This window comes from Trachypithecus francoisi, unplaced genomic scaffold (assembly GCF_009764315.1).
Source record: "Trachypithecus francoisi isolate TF-2019V2 unplaced genomic scaffold, Tfra_2.0 Lachesis_group11, whole genome shotgun sequence".
Classification (NCBI taxonomy): domain Eukaryota; kingdom Metazoa; phylum Chordata; class Mammalia; order Primates; family Cercopithecidae; genus Trachypithecus; species Trachypithecus francoisi.
This window is the reverse complement of record NW_022681456.1, coordinates 21,426,078-21,450,482: the sequence shown is the minus strand read 5'-3', so window position 1 is coordinate 21,450,482 and position 24,405 is coordinate 21,426,078. Positions and strand designations below refer to the sequence as shown.

At 45.8% G+C, this 24,405-nt stretch overlaps 1 protein-coding gene across 7 annotated transcripts in view; it reads left to right on the top strand.

Moving 5' to 3' along the window:
* ACAD10 (acyl-CoA dehydrogenase family member 10) overlaps positions 1-24,405 on the top strand; it is a 72,669-nt gene that overhangs the window by 25,153 nt on the left and 23,111 nt on the right. For 6 of the 7 annotated variants that reach the window (XR_004439574.1, XM_033220565.1, XM_033220568.1 and 3 more), the window contains exons 5-10: positions 2,492-2,650; positions 5,478-5,637; positions 8,646-8,787; positions 14,984-15,052; positions 18,750-18,931; positions 20,583-20,733. Coding sequence is in view for 6 of the 7 variants with exons in the window: in XM_033220565.1 (XP_033076456.1) it covers positions 2,492-2,650; positions 5,478-5,637; positions 8,646-8,787; positions 14,984-15,052; positions 18,750-18,931; positions 20,583-20,733 (863 nt within the window). In the remaining variant the exon portion in view is untranslated. The remainder of the gene's footprint in view (positions 1-2,491; positions 2,651-5,477; positions 5,638-8,645; positions 8,788-14,983; positions 15,053-18,749; positions 18,932-20,582; positions 20,734-24,405) is intronic. The other variant, XM_033220569.1, reaches the window with a different exon arrangement.

Here is a 24,405-nt window from a genome sequence, read left to right as displayed (position 1 = left end):
AGTGGCATATTCCCTTAGTCCTACATCTGCCTATGCCTGGCTATATTTGTACCCTTCGTTGGGCCAGTGAGATTAAAGATTTTCTTTTTTTTTTTTTTGAGACAGAGTCTCGCTCTGTCGCCCAGGCTGGAGTGCAATGGCCGGATCTCAGCTCACTGCAAGCTCTGCCTCCCGGGTTTATGCCATTCTCCTGCCTCAGCCTCCCGAGTAGCTGGGACTACAGGCGCCCGCCACCTCGCCCGGCTAGTTTTTTTTGTATTTTTTAGTAGAGACGGGGTTTCACCATGTTAGCCAGGATGGTCTCGATCTCCTGACCTCGTGATCCGCCTGTCTCGGCCTCCCAAAGTGCTAGGATTACAGGCTTGAGCCACCGCGCCCGGCCGAGATTAAAGATTTTCAACTCTGCCTACACATCACATGACCTGGAAGTTTGTAAAGATGCTGGGTCTGTTTCCCTGGAGGCTTTTGTTGAGTATGTCTAGTTGGGATCCAGGCATATGTATTTCAAAAAAGCTCCACAGGTGATTCTGCCATGCAGCTAGGGAGAGACACCCCAAGATGCAGTGAGGGACGTGGACTTTGGATTCTGTCCATGCTTCTCTCTTACCACACAGCCTCTGTCATGCTTACCTTGAGAAGGAGGCTTCCCCTCCATCTTCCTGGGATAGAGCCTTGATAAATAAAATCATTTTTATCTGATCCACATTTGGAAAAACACTGGCCTTGTTCCCACAGTCCCTGGTTTGCCAAGAAAGTAATAGAAACCCTGAATAAGTTCATCCCTGAATAAGTTCATGCCATCATGTGCAAAATAGAACAGAAAGAGAAGGCTAGAGATCTTATCAAACAAATCTTAAGAATTTATTTTACTTGGCCGGGCGCGGTGGCTCAAGCCTGTAATCCCAGCACTTTGGGAGGCCGAGACGGGCGGATCACGAGGTCAGGAGATCGAGACCATCCTGGCTAACATGGTGAAACCCCGTCTCTACTAAAAAATACAAAAAACTAGCCGGGCAACATGGCGGGCGCCTGTAGTCCCAGCTGCTTGGGAGGCTGAGGCAGGAGAATGGCGTAAACCCAGGAGGCGGAGCTTGCAGTGAGCTGAGACCCGGCCACTGCACTCCAGCCTGGGCGACAGAGCGAGACTCCGTCTCAAAAAAAAAAAAAAAAAAAAAAAAGAATTTATTTTACTTCCCCCAAATGTAATCAAAAAAAAAAAAAAAGAATTTATTTTACTTCCCCCAAATGTAATTCACCTAGTGAGAGGAGTCGTCTGCTTCCTGGAACTTTGCCCCATCCCCCACAGTTCCCTCCACTCTCCCGTCTCTTGTCTCAGCCAGTACAGCTCTGCCGCTTCCATCTGGTACGTTACATCGATTGGTGTCTGAGACACCCGCTTTTGTACTTCTCACTATTGACGTTTTCTTTAGGGTAGCTTCTTAGACTTTTTTTTTTTTTTTTTTAGCTCATTCAGGTCCTTAGAAGACAAGAGAAAGTAGAAAGGTCCAGTTTATTCCGGACATTTATTTACCTGAAAGGGCAGTTCTCACCCAACCCAGAATGCAAGTGTGGGATAGAGAGAGGGGCCAATGGGTTTGTCCTTGGCCTTAGAAAGCTTGGGTCATTCCAAGTGGCAAGTCAGAGATTTAGTTCTGTTCTTAAGGCAGATCAGAGGGTATTGGTTATAGGCTATGTGGCTGTCTTGGGCCCACATTATAGGAGATTAAGCCCTGGGGACACTGTAAAAGGACTTTCAGGGAATCAGTGGATCAGAGACAGCCTGACACTGAGAAGGCTTTCCCAGGTTCTCCTGAACTCTCACCAGCACCCTCCACCCATTGCAGATCAGATACGTGGCTGAAGCAAGGTCATCAAAGTATAGGAGCCTCTTAGCGTGTTAGGAACAGTGTCAGCCCTCCCATGGAATTTCTGTCTAAATAGAGTATGGATGGGTTTTTAAACTTCTGAAATAAACACTAAGTTCATATTTATTTTATACCTGTGACAGTATCTTCTTTCTGAAAAAAAAAAAAAAGGGGGTGAACTACTTCCCATAAAGCCGATTTGTACAGCTTTTCTTCTGCTTTGTTTAGCCCCAAGATGTGACATTAGCCAAATTCTTTGTCATTTTGGAACTCATTTAAGTTTCACAACTTACTGAGCTAAGATAGGTAAGATGACTATTAATATTATTCCCATTTTGTTGATGATGACACTGAGGCCCATTATGGCTTTACTTGTTTACACAGAGTCACAGTGTCTGAAACAGACATTTTGGTTTCTCGAGTTTGCCCCCACGTTGTAACCCAGTATTGTCAAATTCCTCAATGTAAGAAGGCAACATCATTTTATATCATCATAATCTTAAATTACTTGTTATAATAAATCTCAACTGTCCTTCTTATGCTTTTCCTTTCAAAAAGTTTACCAGCATGCATGTGGGAGCGCCACCTTTAGGGACATTCATCTCTCATTCCTGTCCCTCCATCAGGTCGTGGAGTCCTGCGTGGAAGGGATCTGTAAGCCAGACCTTAGGATCTACAAGCTGTGCTTGGAGCGGCTTGGCCTGCAGCCCTCCGAGTCTATCTTTCTTGATGACCTTGGACCAAATCTAAAAGCAGCTGCCAGCCTTGGTATTCACATCATTAAGGTAATAGTCACTATTTTTTGAACCCCCTCCCATGCACAAGCCACAAGTGCAACATATTTCTCTGTAATCTTTTTACATTTGTAGCTCTAGCTTTCCTTAGAGTTTCCCCCTACGTTTCCATAGTCATCTTATTTTGTGTTAATTATGAAATCTATGTGACTAGCTGCTTGTATTTTCAATGGGAAGCAAGACAAACAGGTACTGAAAAGGCAGCTTGAGAAAAGAGATAGGAAAGGAGGTGAATGGCAGGCTTAAGACCTTTGTGGGGGTGTTCACCCAGGAGGCAGAGCTTGCAGTGAACCAAGATTGCACCATTGCACTCCAGCCTGGATGACAGAGCAAGACTCCATCTCAAAAAAAAAAATAATAATATTAGCAAAAAAAAAAAGATATTTGTTTCATAATTAAAACTCAATATTGTACCTTCGTTCCTAATAATACTGTCCCTGATGGACTATAACAAAAGTGCTACAGGATTAACCTCCCTATCTGATAAACTTGCCAAAAATTCTAAAATAAATAACCCTTTTTCTTTTTTTTTTTTTTTTTTTTTTTTTTTTTTGAGACGGAGTCTCGCTCTGTCGCCCAGGCTGGCGTGCAGTGGCGCAATCTCGGCTCACTGCAAGCTCCGCCTCCCGGGTTTACGCCATTCTCCTGCCTCAGCCTCCAAGTAGCTGGGACTACAGGCGCCCGCCACCTCACCCGGCTAGGTTTTTGTATTTTTAGTAGAGACGGGGTTTCACCGTGTAGACCAGGATGGTCTCGATCTCCTGACCTCGTGATCCACCCGTCTCGGCCTCCCAAAGTGCTGGGATTACAGGCTTGAGCCACCGCGCCCGGCCTACCCTTTTTCTAAAATAATAAAACATTGGTTCAGTGGATAAAAAGAAGTTTTAACTTCAGGTTCTCACCTCGTTTGCTCTTGTTATTGGTGTACTTATTCTTGTAGACTGTTATATTATTCCCGGCTTTCAAAGTTTTTTTTTTTTTTTTTTTTTTTTTGAGATGGAGTCTCACTCTGTCACTCAGGCTGGAGTGCAGTGGCGTGATCTCGGCTCACTGCAAGCTCCACCCCCCCGGGTTCACGCTATTCTCCTGCCTCAGCCTCCTGAGTAGCTGGGACTACAGGTGCCCACCACCACGCCCGGCTAATTTTTTGTATTTTTAGTAGAGACAGGGTTTCACCGTGGTCTCAATCTCCTGACCTCGTGATCCGCCCGCCTCGGCCTCCCAAAGTGCTGGGATTATAGGCGTGAGTCACTGCGCCCGGCTGTTTGTTTATTTTGAGACAGAGTCTCACTCTGTTGCCTAGGCTGGAGTGCAGTGGCTCAATCCCGGCTCACTGCAACCTCTGCCTCCTGGGTTCAAGTGATTCTTCTGCCTCAGCCTTCTGAGTAGCTGGGATTATGGTCGCACACCACCATGCCCGGTTAATTTTTTTGTATTTTTAGTAGTGACGGGGTTTCACCATGTTGGTCAGGCTGGTCTCAAACTCCTGACCTTGTGATATGCCTGCCTCAGCCTCCCAAAGTGCTGATATTACAGGTATGAGCCACCGCGCCCAGCCTTTGAAGTTTTATACAAAATCTTGTCTCTGCCACTCTGTACAGAGTTAACTCCTAACTCTCCTCCACCCTGTTTGGAAAAATTACTTCTATTAGAGGGACAAACCAAGCAATTAAATCAAAACGTATTAAACAAATTTGAAGAGAAATTATAAAATAAAAAGAGGGGGAATTGTAAAAAGTAAAGTAGAGGTTCCTCTTCAAAGACTTTCCTCCCCACTTAAGTAGGAATAAATAATAACTTCTCTTAGAAGCAAAATTTATTTGAAGACCCGTGCTAGCATTCTTAAATATCTGCTAGCTGTGATAAAGAAATCAATGTACTTTATGTTCTTCACTCCCACAATTTAGCCTAAATATTTGCCCTGGCATGCTTATACTGGTCCAAGCAAGCATTAGGTCATAGCCTGTTTCTCTTCCTTATTTGAAGATGTTTTTACTTTTCTCAGCATTCCACAAGTTACTTCCTCCTTCCTTTGTTCTCTACCTTTGCCTCTTTCAAAAAGTTCTAGGCCGGGTGCGGTGGCTCACGCCTGTAATCCCAACACTTTGGGAGGCCCAGGCGGGCAGATCATGAAATCAGGAGATCGAGACCATCCTGGCTAACACGGTGAAACCCTGTCTCTACTAAAAATATAAAAAATTAGCCGGGCGCAGTGGCGGGCGCCTGTAGTCCCAGCTACTCAGGAGACCGAGGCAGGAGAATGGCGTGAACCCAGGAGGCAGAGTTTTCAATGAGCCAAAATAGCGCCACTGTAGTCCAGCCTGGGCGAAAAAGTGAGACTTCTGTCTCAAAAAAAAAAAAAAAAAAAGTTCTAAGTTGCTAGCCAATCAGGATAAATACAGAATGTAAAGTCCCATTTCAGCCAATGGAAACCAGACACAGCAGTAGGGTGGATGCGTCAGGTTATAAATGACCCTGTCTCCTTTGTTTGGTGTACTCTTGTGGCAAAACTGCTGGCGAGTGTACCCTTTCTGCAGGAAGTAAAAATGGCCTTCCTGAGTAAATTAAATTTGTGTTCAAGTGCTATGTCTTTATGGCACTGGGGAACAAACATTTCGGACACCTCCTAGGAAACAGATAGGAGCCCCTGAGGCCAGGGTTGACTGCTGGCACCTGTTCAATATATATTCTCTACACCTGTACTGCCATGAATTGTAAAATTAAAAAAAAATGTATATATATTCTCAACATTCTGTGAAAAGAAGGGAAAAATAACAACAACAAAATATATACATATACATATTCTCTCTGAAACCAGGTTAATGACCCAGAGACTGCAGTAAAGGAATTAGAAGCTCTCTTGGGTTTTACATTGAGAGTAGGTGTTCCAAACACTCAGCCTGTGAGAAAGACGATGGAAATTCCGAAAGATTCCTTGGAGAAGTACCTCAAAGACTTACTGGGTATCCAGACCACAGGTATGTGGATGTCTTTCATGTTTTGGTAACTCTCTCCGAGGCGAAGGTTTTGGTCTGTTTCTCACTTTTCAACCCTAATGGAATGGGCTGGAGACAAAGAAGCTTTACAGTGAGGAAAATAGCCATTGGGCCTGGTGCATCTGAGCGCTGCTTTCAGTTTTACTTGGGAAAAAGCATTAACTTCCCTATTTATGGATCTCCAAAAGTATACCTATCCCACTCTTACACCTGAGAGTGTGGTATGGCAGTGATTGCCTGCTTTCAACAGGGAGAGGAACTTGGGGACTGCAATATGTGCTCAGAGGATTTTACAGTTTCTAATGCTTTGAGACGACAGCCCATTTTGTGAAGATGACTTAGAAGTTACATTGGCAGGCGGGGTGCGGTGGCTTACGCCTGTAATCCCGGCACTTTAGGAGGCTGAGGCAGGTAGATCATGAGGTCAGGAGTTCGAGACAAACCTGGCCAACTTGGTGAAACCTTGTCTCTACTAAAAATACAAAAATTAACTGGGTGTGGTGGTGGGTGCCTGTAATCCCAGATACTCAGGAGGCTGAGGCAGGAGAATTGCTTGAACCCGGGAGGCGGAGATTGCAGTCAGCCAAGATTGTGCTGCTGTACTCCAGCCTGGGCAACAGAGCAAGACTCCATCTCGGGGAAAAAAAAAAAAAGAATTTGCATTGGTGACTGGGGTATAGTGGGTCACTCCTGTAATTCCAGCATTTTGGGAGGCCCAGGCAGGCAGATCACTTGAGGCCAGGAGTTCGAGATCAGCCTAACCAACAATGTGAAACCTTGTCTCTACTAAAAATACAAAAATTAGCTGGATGTGGTGGTGCACAACTATAGTCCCAGCTGCTCTAGAGACTGAGGCACAACAATCGCTTTAACCCGGGAGGCAGAGGTTGCAGTGAGCCTAAATCGTGCCACTGCACTCTAGCGTGGGTGATAGAGTGAGACTCCCTCTCAAAAAAAAAAAAAAGGAAAAGAAAAAGAAAAAAAGGGGGCCAGGCTCAGTGGCTCATGCCTGTAATCCTGGCACTTTGGGAGGCTGAGGCAGGTGGATCACCTAAAGTCAGGAGTTCGAGGTCAGCCTGGCCAACATGCCAAACCCCATGTCTACTAAAAATACAAAAATTAGCCGGGCGTTTTGGCGGGTGCCTGTAATCCCAGCTACTTGGGAGGCTGAGGCAGGAGAGTCACTTGAACCCGGGAGACCGAGGTGGCAGTGAGCTGAGATAGTGCCACTACACTCCAGCCTGGGCGACAGAGTGAGACTCCATCCCCCTCCCCCAAAAAAAAGGAAAAATACAAAAATTAGCCGGGCATGGTGGCACATGCCTGTAGCCCTAGCTACTCAGGAGAATCACTTGAACCCAGGAGGTGGAGGTTGCAGTGAGCTGAGATCGTGCCACTGCACTGCAGCCTGGGCAAAAAAAAAAAAAAAAAAGTTGCATGATTTTAAAATGCAACAAGTTGTCTCCATTTCTTGGAGAGAAGTTTTCTCTTTGCTCCTTCACATTCCACCCTCAGAAAACCAGGTGCCTTGTGTGCTTTAGAGGACACTTTTGGGTCAGGGGTGGTGACTCATGCCTATAATCCTAGCACTTTGGGAGACTGAGGTGGGCAGATCACTTGAGGCCAGGAGTTTGAGACCAGCTTGGTCAACATGGCGAAACTCCATCTCTACTAAAAATACAAAAATTAGCTGAGTGTGGTGGCGCATGCCTATAGTCCCAGCTACTGGGGAGGCTAAGGCAGGAGAATCGCTTGATCCCAGGAAGCAGAGGTTGCAGTGAGCTGAGATAGTGCCACTGCACTCCAGCCTGGATGACAGAGCGAGACTCCATTTCAAAAACAAAAGAAAACAAAAAAGGAGACTTAAAAATTTTTTTTAATTTAATTTAATTTTGTTTGAGATGGAGTTTTGCCCTTGTTGCCCAGGCTGGAGTGCAATGGCACGATCTCAGCTCACTGCAACCTCCGCCTCTTGGGTTCTAGTGATTCTCCTGCCTCAGCCTCCCAAGTAGCTCGGATTACAGGCACCCACTACCACGCCTGGTTAATTTTTATATTTTTAATAGAGACGGGGTTTCACCATGTTGGTCAGGCTGGTCTCAAATTCCTGATCTCAGGTGATCCACCTGCCTTGGCCTCCCAAAGGGCTGGGATTACAGGCGTGAGCCTCCGCGCCAGGCCAAAGAAGACATTTTTCCCAGATGATAAAGGTTTCACCCACTTGCTCCTTGAAAAAGGCTTTTATTGATAGAGCTTCATGTTAGGATGTTTTCCAGCAATTGGATTATTGGTAGTGGCCTCTGCACAGCTGTGGCACCCACTCTGGCCAGCCGGAAGAACTCTGGCAGACTTCTGTTGCTTGCCTGCTCTTCTAACCAAGTGAAATCAATCTACACCCAGGGTTCAGTTTTCTTATGGAGTTGAGAATGAATTAGTTTCACCTCGGCCAGGATCCTGCAAGGGAGCCATGGAATTCAGCCTGGTGCAGTGGGAAATTGCATCTCATGAAAGCAGCTTTGTGTCAGGCCAAAGGCCTCTGTGTCACTCCTTTCAGCTTTCCCGGCAGTGTCAGGCAGAGAGACGTGCAAGGGCACCTTTCATCTTCAGGCTTTAAGCATTCCATTTGGCAAGATGGGTTGCCATGGCTGCGTTTGTGCTTGATAAACAGAATGAACATGTTTTTATTCATGGAGGAGGAGTTGGCAGAAAGGACAAAATTGGACACCTGCACAAAATGAGAAAATTACTGTGGTATAAAATGAATAGCCTTTGATAAACTGTAGTGGCATGTGATCCTGGACCTGAGTTGGCAGGGTGTAGACCTGGGACTCAGTTACTCCTGGTAGGCAGGTAAGAAGTGCTTTTCTTGCGCTGCATGGCAGATGAGGATATTTTGAAGCCCAAATGCAGAACTCATTAGAAAGAAAGAATGTCTGCTCAGATCTGTCCTCCAGGGCTGGTTTGAGTTTTCTTTGTTTTCAAACTTGCAGGCCCATTGGAACTCCTTCAGTTTGATCACGGGCAGTCAAATCCAACTTACTACATCAGGCTGGCTAATCGTGATCTGGTTCTGAGGAAGAAGCCCCCAGGGACACTCCTTCCATCTGCCCATGCCATAGAGAGGGAGTTCAGGTAAGTTTTCAGGGCCAGGGGAGCACTTGCCCACCAGCCTCCACCGTGCACAGGCTCAGCCCTAAACCAAAAAGTCAGCACTCCATAAAAACACCCCAAGACATTTAAAACTACAATTATGGACCAGGTTTTGTGGGTCACACCTATAATCCCAGTGCCTTGGGAGACCGAGGCAGGAGGATCATTGAGCCCAAGAGGTCAAGACCAGCCTAGGCAATGCGGCAAGACCCTGTCTCTACCAAAAAAAAAAAAAAAAATTAGCCTGGGTGTGGTGGCACGAACCTGTAGTCTCACCTACTCAGGAGGCTGAGGTGGGAGGATTGCTTGAGCTGGGAGGTTGAGGCTACAGTGAGTTACTGTGGCGTCATTGCATTCCCGCCTGGGAGACATTGTGAGACCCTGCCCCAATCCCCAAAAAAGCCAAATGTAAATTAGAACTATTCTGGAAAACAATATGATAAAATTTATTAAAAGCCTCAGAGTTTTCATACTTTCAGACCTAGTAATTCCAATTCTGGGGCTCTGTCTTAAAGAAATAATTCTAAGTAGGGGGAAACAGCTTTATGTATTAATATGCTCAACACAAAGTTGTTTAATAAGAAGAATTTGGAAGGCCAGGAGCGGTAGCTAATGTAGTCCCAGCACTTTGGGAGGCTGAGGCAGGTGGATCACTTGAGCTCAGAAGTTTAAGACCAGCCTGGACAACATAGTGAAAACCTGTCTCTACCAAAATACAAAAAATTAGATGGGTATGGTGGCATATGCCTGTAGTTCTATCTACTCAGCAGGCTGAGGTGAGAGGATCTCTTGAACCTACGAGGTGGAGGCTGCACTGAGCCGAGATGGCGCCACTGCACTCCAGCCTGTGTGACAGAGTGAGACTCTGTCTCAAGAAACAAACAAAAGAGTTTGAAAACTACTTAAATGTACTATAATCTGTACCATAATCAGGAAATAAGTAAACCTTGGTATATCTACTCATTGCAATGACAGAAATAGTAATAGCTAACATTTATTGAATGTTTAGTATGTGCCAGGCACTAAAATAAATGCTTTGAATGTCTTGTTACTACAGAGCATCCTCACAACTCTATGATATGTTACTATTGTAATCCTCATTTGCGACTAGGAGGAGTGAGACTTAAAGAAACCAAGGCAGGCAGATTGCTTTGAGCTCAGGAGTTCAAGCCCAGTCTGGGCAACATGGTGAAACCCTGACTACAAAAAATACAAAAATTAGCCAGGTGTTGGTGGCTTGCACCTGTAGTCCCAGCTACACGGGAGGCTGAGACTCACAAAGTGAGACCCTGTCTCAAAAAAAAAAGATTAACCAGCATACCCAGGGTCATAAAACTAGTAAGCAAGTGCTAGAGTCTAGCGTTATAGCCAGTCCATGAGATTTCATAGCTCACGCTTAATGATTATGCTGTTATTACAGCTAGTAAAACTATGCCTATAATAACAAATGTGTATGATAAAATTTTAAGATAGTAAAGGCAGATACAAACCGCATATATAGTATTAGCTGATTTTTTTTTTTAGGCAGAGAGTCCCTCTTGCCCAGGCTGGAGTACAGTGGTGTGATGATACCTCACTGTAAACGCGAACTCCTGGGCTCAAGTGATTCTCCTGCCTCAGCCTCCCAAGTACTACAGGCACATGCCATCATGCCTGGTTAGTTTTAAAATTTTTTTGTAGAAATGGGGCCTTACTATATTGCTTGAACTCTTGGCCTCAAGCAGTCCTCCCACGTTGACCTCCCAAAGTTTTGGGGATTACAGGCATGAGCCAGCGTGCCTGGCCAAGGTTTTTTATTATTAATTTAATAAATATTGTTACTCAGATATTTTATTTCATCTTGTTTTAGTTTTGGTAAGTTGTAATTTCTTTTTTTTTTTTTTTTTTTTGAGGCGGAGTCTCGCTCTGTCGCCCGGACTGGAGTGCAGTGGCCAGATCTCAGCTCACTGCAAGCTCCGCCTCCCGGGTTCCCGCCATTCTCCTGCCTCAGCCTCCCGAGTAGCTGGGACTACAGGCGCCCGCCACCTCGCCCGGCTAGTTTTTGTATTTTTAGTAGAGACGGGGTTTCACCGTGTTAGCCAGGATGGTCTGGATCTCCTGACCTCGTGATCCGCCCGTCTCGGCCTCCCAAAGTGCTGGGATTACAGGCTTGAGCCACCGCGCCCGGCCTAGTTTTGGTAAGTTGTAATTTCTAAGGAGTCTGTTCATCACCTAAGCTGTTGAATTTATTATTTATAATATTCCCTTACTATCCTTTCAATATATGTAGGATCTATAGTGATATCCTTTTTTTTTTCTTGAGATGGAGTCTTGCTCTGTCACCCAGGCTGGAGTGCAGTGGCATGATCTTGGCTCATTGCCACGTCCATCTCCCAAGTCCAAGTGATTCTCCTGCCTTAGCCTCCCAAGTAACAGGGATTACAGGCATGCACCACCATGCCCAGCTAATTTACTATTGTTAGTAGAGATGGGGTTTCACCATGTTGGCCTGGCTAGTCTACAACCCCTGACCTCAAGTGATTCACCTGCCTCAGCCTCCCAAAGTGCTGCGATTACAGGCGTGAGCCACTATGCCCACCCTAGTGATATCCTTTCTTTTTTTTTTTTTTTTTTGAGACGGAGTCTTGCTCTGCCGCCCAGGCTGGAGTGCAGTGGCCGGGTCTCAGCTCACTGCAAGCTCCGCTCCTGGGTTTACGCCATTCTCCTGCCTCAGCCTCCCAAGCAGCTGGGACTACAGGCGCCTGCCATGTCGCCCGGCTAGTTTTTTTGTATTTTTAGTAGAGACGGGGTTTCACCATGTTAGCCAGGATGGTCTCGATCTCCTGACCTCGTGATCCGCCCGTCTCGGCCTCCCAAAGTGCTGGATTACAGGCTTGAGCCACCGCGCCCGGCCGATATCCTTTCTTTATCGCTGCTGGTATTGATTGACAATTTGTATTCTCTCTCTCTTGTTAGTCTAGCTAGGGGTTTATCAATTACATTGATCTGGGAACAACAGTTTGGTTTTGTTACTTTTTTCTATTGTTTGTTTTGTTTTGAGGCGGGGTTTTTGGTCTGTCGCCCAGGCTGGAGTGCAGTGGCGTGATCTTGGCTCACTGTAACCTCTGCCTCCCAGGTTCAAGTGATTCTCCTGTCTCAGCCTCCTGAGTAGCTGGGATTACAGGCATGTGCCACCACACCCAGATAATTTTTGTATTTTTAGTTGAGACGGGGTTTCACCATGTTGGTCAGGCTGGTCTCGAATTCTTGACCTCAGGTGATCCGCCTGCTTTGGCCTCCCAAAGTGCTGGGACTACAGGCATGAACCTCTGCGCCTGGCCTGTTTTTCTTTTCTGATATAAGCATTTAAATGTATAACTTTTCAGGCTGGGCGCGGTGGCTCTTGCTTGTAATCCCAGCACTTTGGGAGGCTGAGCCAGGTGGATCACCTGAGGTCAGGAGTTCAAGACCAGTCTTGCCAACATGGTGAAACCCTGTCTCTACTAAAAATACAAAACTAAGCCGAGTGTGGTGGTGCATGCCTGTAGTCCCAGCCAATCGTGAGGCTGAGGTGGGAGAATCTCTTGAACCCAGGAGGCAGAGATTGCAGTGAGCAGAGATTGCAGTGAGCCAAGATTGTGCCACGGCACTCCAGCCTGGGCAACATAACAAGACTCTGTCTCAAAAAAGAAAAAAAGAAGTGCTTTGTTTAATTTTCAAATATTTGGGGGTTTTTTTCTAGATATTATATGTGAATGAATTCTAGTTTAATTCCATCGAAGTCTTATAAATACCCTGCAATATTTCAGTTTTTTGGGCTTTTTTGAGATGGAGTCTCGCTCTGTCACCCAGGCTGGAGTGCAGTGGCACGATCTTGGCTCACTACAACCTCCACCTCCCAGGTTCAAGCGACTCTTCTGCCTCAGCCTCCTGAGTAGCTGGGACTACAGGCACACACCACCATGCCTGGCTAATTTTTGCATTTTTAGTAGAGATGGGGTTTCACCATGTTGGCCAGGATGGTCTCGATCTCCTGACCTTGTGATCCACCCACCTCAGCCTCCCAAAGTGCTGGGATTACAGGCGTGAGTCACCGCACCCAGCCTTTTGTTTGTTATTTTTTGAGACGGAGTTTCGCTCTTGTCGCCCAGTCTTCAGTGCAGTGGCATGATCTCGGTTCACTGCAACCTCTGCCTCCTGGGTTCAAGTGATTCTCCTGCCTCAGCCTTCTGAGTAGGTAGAAGTACAGGTGTGAGGCACCATGCCTGACTAATTTTTGTATTTTTTTTTTTTTTTTGAGACGGAGTCTCGCTCTGTTGCCCAGACTGGAGTGCAGTGGCATGATTTCAGCCCACTACAAGCTCTGCTTCCTGGTTTCACGCCATTCTCCTGCCTCAGTCTCGCGAGTAGCTATGACTGCAGGCATCTGCCACCACACCTGGCTAATTTTTTTGTATTTTTAGTAGAGACGGGGTTTCACCATGTTAGCCAGGATGGTCTCGATCTCCTGACCTTGTGATCCGCCCACCTTGGCCTCCCAAAGTGCTGGGATTACAGGTGTGAGCCACCATGCACAGCCCTAATTTTTGTACTTTTAATAGAGACAGGGTTTTGCCATATTGGCCAGGCTGGTGTTGAACTCCTGACCTCAGATGATCTGCCCACCTTGGCCTCCCAAAGTGCTGGGATTATAGGTGTGAGCTACCGTGCTGGGCTAGATTTTAATTTTTATTGAAATTTATTGAGATCTATTTTATGGACCAGCACATGACTTATCTTGGTAAACATATTGTGTTTACTTGAAAATAATGTATATTTTGCAATATCTGAGTTAGTGGTATACAAATGTCCATCAGATCAGGTTGGTTGGTAGTGGGTTCAGATATATGTCTTTAGATAAATCTATTTTTGTCTAATTCTATCGTTACTGCAAAAGGAGTGTTAAAATCTCAGCTAAGACTTGTGGATTTCCTCATTTTTTTCTCTTTAATTTTGATTATTTTTACTTGATGTATTTCGAAGCTCTGTTGTTCAGCACGTACATATTTATGATTGTAATATCTTTCTGATGAACTTGCAGTTGCATCATTTTCAAATGTCTCTCTGTCTCTGGTGGTACACTGTTGTAAAGCCTGCTTTATTTGATATTAAAGTAGCCACACCAGCTTTCTTATGCTTAGTGATTGCATAATGCTTCCATTTCCATTCTTGTTTTTGCAACCTATCTATGTTTATATATTCAGCACATATCTCTTGTAGACATCATATAATTAGGCCATGCTTTTCTGTCCAGGCTGAAAACTTCTTTTATTTTTATTTTATTTCATTTATTATTTTGATTTTTGAGATGGAGTCTCACTCTGTCACCCATGCCAGAGCGCAGTGGAGCGATCTTGGCTCACTGCAACCTCTGCCTCCTGAGTTCAAGCGATTCTCATGCTTCGGCCACCCAAATAGCTGGGATTACAGGTGCACGCCACCACGCCTGGCTAATTTTTGTATTTTTAGTTGAAACAGGGTTTTACCATGTTGGCCAGGGTGGTCTTGAACTCTTGGGCTCATGCAGTCCTCCCCCTCAGCCTCCCAAAGTGCTGGGATTACAGGCAGGAGCCACCATGTCCAGCCAACTTCTGTCTTTTAATTAGAATCTATTCATCTATTGAGTGCAATGTAATTATTGATATGTTTGATTTAGGTCTACAATTTCACCATTGGTTTTTTGTTTGTCCCATCAGTTTTTTTGTTCTTACTTACTTTTGGGTCAATTGAATATTTTTTAGAATATCATTTTAATTTATGTACCATTTTTAATTCAGAAAAGTAATTTCAGGCCAGGAGCAGTGGCTTATGCCTGTAATCCCAGGACTTTGGGAGGCTGAGGCGGGTGGATCACCTGAGGTCAGGAATTTGAGACCAGCCTGGCCAGCATGGCGAAACCTTGTCTCTACTAAAAATACAAAAATTAGCTGGGCGTGGTGGTGCATATCTGTAATCCCAGCTACTCAGGAGACTGAGGAGAATGGCTTGAACTCAGGAAGTGGAGGTTGCAGTGAGCCAAGATCGCGCCACTGCACTCCAACCTGGGCAACAGAGCAAGACTGTGTCTCAAAAAACAAAACAAACAAATAAAGAAAAGTAACTTGAAGAAAATCTCATCAATTCAGCCAGCGGTTTTGTTTATTTTCCTTTGTCCTGGCAGGATTATGAAAGCCCTTGCAAATACTGGAGTACCTGTACCTAACGTTCTTGATCTCTGTGAAGATTCAAGGTAAAGTTCAGATGTTTTTGCTATCACACATTCAAGCTACAGGAGAGAACAGCCCATATGCTAACACAAATTCCAATTTGTTAAAGACAAATAAAATTTGGGTAGGGGTGCAAAGAAACTTTATAGCAACCTCTCCCAGAAGTTCTCAAGTATTAAAGTTATCCTGCAAGATAAGTATATGCCTGCTTTAGGGAGAATTGGTAGAAAACATCTTTTTTAACATTCAAAAAATACATATTTATCTAGTTTCGTGTTGCTTGTTTTTGTTTATTCTTTTATAAGAGTCTTTCTAAACTGTTTGGTGTTTTGAGACGGAGTCTCATTCTGTCACCCAGGCTGGAGTCCAGTGGCCCAATCCCAGCTCACTGCAACCTCTGCCTCCTGGGTTCAAGTGATTCTCTTGCCTCAGCCTCCTGAGTAGCTGGGATTACAGGCGCCCCCCACTATGCCCGGCTAGTTTTTGTATTTTTTGAGTAGAGACAGGGTTTCACCATGTTGGCCTTGCTTATCTCCAACTCCTGACCTCAGATGATCTGCCCACTTTGGCCTCCCATGATGCTGGGATTACAAGTGTGAGCCACCGTGCCTAGACCTAAACTATTTTAAACAGCTTTGTAACATGCTTTTTGAGTGTCTCTTCTTTCCTAACGTTTTATTTTTTATTTATTTATTTATTTTTTTGAGACAGAGTCTGGCTCTGTCGCCCAGGCTGGAGCGCAGTGACGCGATCTCTGCTCACTGCAACCTCCGCCTCCCGGGTTCAGGTCATTCTCCTGCCTCAGCCTCCCGAGTAGCTGGGACTACAGGCGCCCGTCACCACGCCCGGCTAATTTTTTGTATTTTTAGTAGGGACGGGGTTTCACTGTGTTAGCCAGGATGGTCTCGATCTCCTGACCTCGTGATCCGCCCGCCTCGGCCTCCCAAAGTGCTGGGATTACAGGCGTGAGCCACCGCGCCTGGTCCCTAACGTTTTAATTATGAAACATTTGAAACCTTCGGAAAAGGTGAAAGAAGAAAAAATAATATAATGAATATCTGTTTATATTAAAACATTGTTAACATTTTGCCACATTTATTTTCTATATATGTGTGTGTGTATACATGTATACTTTTAACATGTATATAATGATTTTTTTTGGCTGAACCTTTTGAAATAAGTTTCAGACAGCATGCATCTCTCAAGAATAAAGACATCAACCAGGCATAGTGGCTAGCGCCTGTAATCCCAGCACTTAAGGAGGCTGAGGCAGGCAGATCACTTGAGCCCAGGAGTTTGAGACCAGCCAGGGCAACATGGCAAAACCCCATCTCTACAAAAACAAACAAAAAATTAGCCAGGTGCGGAGGTGCACACCTGTAGTCCCACCTACTTACCTGGAACAATTGATGTGGGAGGTGGAGGCTGCAGTGAGCTGTGATCACACCACTGCACTCCAGGCTGGTTCTTTTCTTTTTTTTCCTTTTTTTCTGAGATGGAGTCTCACTCTGTTGCCCAGGCTGGAGTGTAATGGCGCGATCTGGGCATACTGCAACCTCTGCCTTCTGGATTCAAGCAATTCTCCTGCCTCAGCCTCCCAAGTAGCTGGGATTACAGGCATGCACCACCACACCCAGCTAATTTTTTTTTTTTTTTTTTTTTGAGGCGGAGTCTCGCTCTGTCGCCGGACTGGAGTGCAGTGGCCGGATCTCAGCTCACTGCAAGCTCCGCCTCCCGGGTTTACGCCATTCTCCTGCCTCAGCCTCCCGAGTAGCTGGGACTACAGGCGCCCGCCACCTCATCCAGCTAATAATTTTTGTATTTTTAATAGAGACAGGGTTTTGCCTTGTTGGCCAGGCTGGTCTCAAACTCTTGACCTCAAGTGATCCATCTGCCTTGGCCTCCCAAAGTGCTGGATTACAGGTGCGAGCCACTGCACCTGGCCGACATTGTCTTTATAACCACAACACCAGTACACCTAAGATAACTAACAGTTATTTAATAATAATACTGAATATCCATCCCATGTTCAAATTTCCCCAATTCTCTTGGAAACATCTTTTGTAATAGTTTTTCAACTTGAAACATTTGTAATGGTAGAATTTTCAAAACAGTTTTTTAGAGTAGTAAACTGGAGGCTGAGGCAGATGGATCACTTGAAACCAGGAGTTTGAGACAAGTCTGGCCAACATGGTGGAACCCTGTCTCTACTGAAAAATGCAAAAATTAGCCGGGCATGGTGGTACGTGCCTGGAGTCAGGAGAATCGTTTGAACCCGAGAGGCAGAGTTTGCAGTAGGCCGAGATTGCACCACTGCACTCTAGCCTAGGTGATAGAGTGAGACTCTGTCTCAAATAAATAAATAAATAAATAAAGTAGAGTAGAGTAGTAAACTGATTGCTAGTAATGACCAAAAGATGGATTAGTGACACGTCATTGGGTCACCTTAGTACTGCTGGGTGGTATATACACCATTCATACCACCGAAAAATGATAAAAATAACCTCAGTAACAAGAAGGGATACTTACTGAATCCTTATTGGAACCAGAGACCATGCCAGGCACTCTGTGTGTTTGTTCCCTAATTCATTTTTTTTTTTTAAGTAACAAATACCCTGGAAGCGCCCTTAATTCTTGCAATTACCCTTTGAAGTGGGTATGTCTTACAGATTAAAAAACAACAACACGGCTGGGCGTAGTGGCTCACGCCTGTAATCCCAGCATTTTGGGAGGCTGAGGCAGGTGGATTACAAGGTCAGGAGATCGAGAACATCCTGGCTAACACAGTGAAACCCCATCTCTACTAAAAATACAAAAAATTAGCCGGGTGTGGTGGCACACACCTGTAGTTCCAGCTATTCGGGATGGTGAAGCAGGAGAATCGCTTGAAACCAGGAGGCGGAGGTTGCAGTGAGCCAAGATCGTGCCACTGCACTCCAGCCTAGGCAACAGGCAACAGAGCGAGACTCCATCTCAACAACAAAGCCTAGAGAGGTTTAATAAGTCTCTCAGGGTCACTCTTCAACTAAGGGCAGAGTTGGATTTAAACCTGGTTCTGACCAGGTGCAGTGGCTCACACCCATAATCCCAACACTTTGGGAGGCTGAAGCAGGCAGATTATCTGAGGTCAGGAGTTTGAGACCAGCCTGGCCAACATGGTGAAACCCCATCTCTACTAAAAATACAAAAATTAGTCAGGCGTGGCGGCATGCACCTGGAGTCCCAGCTGAGGCAGGAGAATCGCTTAAACCCAGCAGGAAGAGGTTGCAGTGAGCCGAGATCGCGCCACTGCACTCCAGCCTGGGCAACAGAGCAAGACTCTGTCTCAAAAAAATTAAAAAAAAAGAAATAAAAACCAGTTTGGTGTGACTCCAGAGGTCCTTCTCTGAGCCTTGCTGCTTGCTACATTATTACACTTTGAATCCATTCCTGTGGCTTATACAAATGAACCAGGGAGAAGAGAAAAGCATGCTGTCCAGGAAGCACAGATGGGTGTGCGTGGGTGTGTATGCACGTGTGTATGTATGTGGATCCATCCGTTGCAAGAGAGGATACTTCTAATGCACTGTGCTTATGTGAAAGGAAAAAGTGCTCTGGGTCTGAACTCTTCTCCAGATCTCAACCCATACACCCAGGGACAGTGACAAAGAATAGGGTCATGACTAATAGCCTGCCACATTATGACTCTGATCCCTGAAACCCCTTCTGTGTTCCTCCCAGTGTCGTTGGCACCCCATTCTATGTGATGGAATACTGCCCAGGTCTCATCTACAAAGACCCTTCCCTGCCAGGCTTGGAACCCAGCCACAGGCGAGCCATATACACTGCCATGAACACAGTCCTGTGCAAAATTCACAGTGTGGATCCCCAGGCTGTGGGGCTTGAAGACTATGGGAAGCAAGGTGAGCAGGAGGCCACATCTCCCATGCTGGTTGTTTCATCACTAGTGCTTCTGCTTTTAGGATCTGAATCATTTTGGGTATTAACACACCAAGCGTAAGGCACACTTAGCTTCTTCCTTGGAAACCCAGTTTAGTTTTAATGGAGGTGTTGTTGACTTAGGTATTTAGGCCTTCGATAAATCCCTTTATAAACTACACAATCTTTCTTCCCTGCAACTTTTTTTTTCATTTTTTCTTTTTCTCCCTGAAGTATTCTGCTATCCAATTCCCTGCTACTTTTATCTCAGTAGACCATTTAAATTTTTTTTCTGATACTGACCAAAGGTATTTAAAATGTGTTTTTCTCTGTTTCTTACCCTTTTCCCTAAATACTCTTCAACAGGAATATATATATTTTTCGAGATGGGGGTCTCACTATGTTGCCCAGGCTGGTCTCAAACTTATGGGCTCAAGCCATCCTCCTGTCTCAGCCTCCCAAGTAGTTGGGACTCTGGGCATGTGCCACCGTGTCCAGTTTCAACAGGGATAGTTTTTTTGTTTGTTTTTTGAGACAGGGTCTCTCTCTGTAGCCCACACTGGAGTGTAGTGGCGTGATCTTGACTCACTGCAGCCTCAACCTCTTGGGCTCAAGCGATCCTCCCACCTCTCCCTCTTGAGTAGCTGGGACTACAGGTATGCACCACCATGCCCAGCTAATTTTTGTATTTTTAGTAGAGACAGGATTTCGCCATGTTGCTCAGGCTCTATCCGAACTCCTGCGCTCAAGTGATTTGGCCTCCCAAAGTGTTGGGATCACAGGCATGAGCCACTGCAGCCAGCCCTCATGTAGTACTTACCACATGCCAAGAATAGTTCTAAGGGCTTTACGTATTTTATTCTCCCAACAGCTCTATGAGGACCATCTCAAGATGAGGAAACTAAAGCATAGAGATGCTAAGTAACCTGCCTGAGATCACACCACTAGAGAACAGCAGAGCTGGGTTTCAAAGCCTGGCAGTCTGGCTCCAGGGTTGATGTGCTCAGCTAACCACTGTTGTTTAGCCAAAAAGTGATTTATGAAAGGCTATTAAGAAGCACACAAGATTTTTTTTTTTGGAGACGGAGTTTTGCTCTTGTCACCCAGGCTGGAGTGCAATGGTGCGATCTCAGCTCACTTCAACCTCCACCTCCTGGGTTCAAGCGATTCTCCTGCTTCAGCCTCCCAAGTAGCTGGGATCAGAGGCACCCACCACCACACCTGGCTAATTTTTGTATTTTTTAGTAGAGACGGGCTTTCACCATGTTGGACAGGCTGGTCTCGAACTCCTGACCTCGTGATCTGCCCACCTTGCCCTCCCAAAGTGCTGGGATTACAGGTGTGAGCCACCATGCCCGGCCACAAGGTCTTTAAGAGGACCAGAGATCATATTTGGAGACCACACAGCTAGGAACAGCACCCAGACCACACTAATCCAGCCAAACAGCTGGTGATTTCCACCTTGGGGCAGCAGGAGCATCATGTGGGAAATTCTCCAGTCTTAGGAACGTGTTCAGAGACACCGCACCACCCACTGCAGAGCATGACAAAGGGTTTCACTGCACTGGTTTTTTTTCCCACTACTTTCAGAGGTTGCTGAAATTGCACACCATGTTCTAATCGTCTTTCCCGCAGGGGCCTATATTCCACGCCAGATGCGAACCTGGGTTAAGCAGTATCGGGCTTCCGAAACCAGCACCATCCCAGCTATGGAGAGGCTGATCGAGTGGCTCCCCCTCCATCTTCCCCATCAGCAGAGGACCACAGTGGTGCACGGGGACTTCAGGTAGATGTGATCGCAAGGAGAGCTGAAAAATGACAGCAAGGACACTCCAAGGGGGAATTGAGCAATTGGTCTTGATGCAATTTACAGTTAGGAATTATTCCTGTTGTGTGTGGCCTTTTCAGGCAGGGTTTCTCAGCTCTGGCACTGTGACATGTTGAATTGGATAAGTTTTTGTGGTGGGAGCTACTGTGCATTATAGGATGTCAGGCATCAATCATCCCTGGCCTCAACCCGATGCCAGTAGCACCCCTCCCCGCAGAGTGTGACAACCAAAAATCTTTGCAGACCTGGTCCAGTGTTCCCAGGGAGGGCAGCATTCCTCTGTTGAGACCCACTGTTTGAAAGTAAGGCAGAGTCTACGGCCCCTGAACAGGCCTGATCTCATCTGAAAGTAAGGCAGAGTGAGGGTGCCACTCACCTCCCAAGAGGCCTGGGGATGGACATTCTCACTGGGTGTAGTGAAAGGATTGAAAGAGAGTGACAGAGTCTCCGGGGGTATGTGATGAGTCTGTAGCTTGGCTAAAATGGGAACTTCAGTATGCCTAGCATCCGGCGGCAGAGATGATAGCTTTATCTTATCATCTCTTGCTGTGAAAACTGCCCATTAGGTACTTTTATAGGGTAGTGTTTATAGTGTTTTCTGCTTCACAGCACCTGGAGACCTGCTTTTGATGCAAGAATGCCTTATTTGGCTTGTCCTCTTGCCCATGTGGGGACCCAGGCCTTTTATTAAACAAGGCTAGACAGTGAAGGCTAATTTTAAATTTTAAAGACCTTTCGGCTTCTTCTTCTTCTTTTTTTTTTTAAAAGACAGTTTCACTCAGTCGCCTAGGCTGGAGTGCAGTGGCATGATCTCAGCTCACTACATACCCCACCTCCCGGGTTCAAGCGATTCTCCCGCCCCAGCCTTCCGAGCAGCTGGGATTACAGGTGTGCACCACCATGTGCGGCTAACTTTTGTGTTTTTAGAAATCAAAAAATACAATATATTTTTAGTAATACAAAAATGTGAGATGGGGTTTTATCATGTTGATCAGGCTGGTCTCAAACTCCTGCCCTCAAGTGATCTGCCCACCTTGGCCTCCCAAAGTGCTGGGATTACAGGTGTGAGCCACCATGCCCAGCCTTAAACACACTTCTTTGCCCTCCAGATTTGACTGGCCTCTCTTCATTGGCTTGACCTGTGTCCCTTGCTCCCGGCTTCTTCTGTTATCCAGCCACCTTTGGGAATCCCCCTGGGTCTGAGAGTGGACAGCTGAGCTTCCTTTGTCATGTGGTCATCACGGGAGCTTGAGGAACCTGCTCCTGCATCAGAGACTGATGGGGCCAAGTGCTTCCCCCACACTGCCTTGAACTTGGCAAGCAGTTGGGCTGCATTTGACCCCCTCCTCCATCTTCTTTCTCCAGTTGAGACTCTAGAGCACTTGCCTGACAACACTTTCCTTGCCAGTTATTGTCATGTATTTCCTTTGGTGGGGAAGACCTCAGGTGGCCTTTGTATCACCAGCCCACAACAGCTGCTCCGTGGACCTTGTCTTTGCTTCTCTTGGCACCTCAAAGATCTACGAATGTGATCAAGTATACAGCAGGCAGGAGATGTCCAGTGCAGTCTGAGCACCCCCTCCCCTAGCTATAGTGAAGTATGATGATCATTTAGGATGTTGCCTCCAGGAAAGGCATCCTCTGATTTTAGAGAGTGCGCTGCTGCTTATTGATCAACACAGTTGAGGTAGTTCTGTCTTTTGATGGATGGAAGAATATTTCTTGCTAATGGAGTGAATCACCGGTGGTGGAAGCATAAACTGCTGCAGCTACTTTGAAAAGTAGTAGGCAGTGACTGGGCACAGCGACTCATGCCTGTAATCCCAGCACTTTGGGAGGCCGAAGCGGGCAGATCACTTGAGGTCAGCAGTTCGAGACCAGCCTCGCCAACATGCCAAAATCCCATGTCTACTAAAAATACAAAAAGTACCCAAGTGTGGTTGTACCCGTGTAATCCCAACTACTTGGGAGGGTGAGGCAGGAGAATCACTTGAACCCGGGAGGTAGAGGTTGCAGTGAGTCAAGACCGTGCCACTGCATTCCAGCCTGGGTGACAGAGTGAGACTCCATCTCAAAAAGAAAAGAAAAGTAATGGGCAGTAACATGGAAGATGGGAATATGCTGCAACACATCGTTTTTTGTAAAGAAGCATCTGCTGCAGCTTTGCACCAAGAGACTCAGGCGAAGATGTTTGTTTTGGTCATGCTTGTAATCATAATACATGATAAATAAAATGTAGTTTGGCCATATGTTGGAATTCTATTTAGTGGGTAAAATAAACCAATTTGCTGTACATAAGTCATAAGTCTCAAACAGATAATGCTAAGTAGAAAAAAGTAAGTTTCGGCCGGGCGCGGTGGCTCAAGCCTGTAATCCCAGCACTTTGGGAGGCCGAGACGGGTGGATCACGAGGTCAGGAGATCGAGACCATCCTGGCTAACACTGTGAAACCCCGTCTCTACTAAAAATACAAAAAAAAAAAAAAAAACTAGCCGGGCGAGGTGGCGGGCGCCTGTAGTCCCAGCTACTTGGGAGGCTGAGGCAGGAGAATGGCGTAAACCCGGGAGGCGGAGCTTGCAGTGAGCTGAGATCCGGCCACTGCACTCCAGCCCGAGCGACAGAGCGAGACTCCGTCTCAAAAAAAAAAAAAAGAAAAAAGTAAGTTTCAAAAGGGTAATACATCATTTATGAAAACTTAAAAATAATTGAAAGAACACTGTATGTGGTATATAGCTACAGGTATAGATAGGAGAAATATAGAAATGTCTGAGACTGATATATACCAACTTCAGGATAGCGTAAATCTGTCATTTTTAAAAAATCTGAAGCAAATATAACAAAAAAGCAGATATAATATCTGTTAAATCTGGAAGATGGACACATGAGTTCTGACATATCATTCTCTGTATTTTTCTGCATGCTTGATGTTTACTTTTTGTTTTAAATAAAGCATGCATTACAGACAGCCCTGGCAGGAAACAGAAAGCATGGAAGAGGCTATTTGGGGAGAGTTCAATATAGGGTTGTAGTGTGGTTTAGAGGAAATGCTGAAGAACAGTGTGGAGTCCCGGGGCCAGGAACAGTGAGGAGTCAGTCTGACAGGGCAAGCATGTGCTGTGGTTATTGCTACTCTACAACAAACTTTGTCAGAACTGAGTGGCTGTCAACAACGACAATAGTCATTTTGCGCATGAATCTTTGCAATCTGGGGACAGGACAGCTTATTTCAAAGTAGGGCGGTTGTCGGGCAGGGCTGAATCTTCTGAAGGCTTGCTAGCATGCCGGCCCTGGGCAGAGAAGATATGAACAGCTGGGCTCCTTGGGCCTCTCTTTCTGTCTCTTTATGGTTCCCACATGGTCTCTCCAGCATGGCAGCTTCTGGGTAACGGGACTTTTTTCTTTGAGACAGGATCTTGCACTGTCACCCAGGCTGGAGTGCAGTGGCTATTCATAGGCTGGAACATAACTGACTGCAGCTGCCAACTCCTGGGCTCAGTGATACTCCCACCTTAGCCTCCTGAGTAGCTGCGACTATAGGCATACACTACCATGCTCAGCTAATTTTTAAATTTTTTTTTGTAGAGATAGGGTCTTGCTATGTTGCCCAGGCAGGTCTTGAACTCCTGAGCT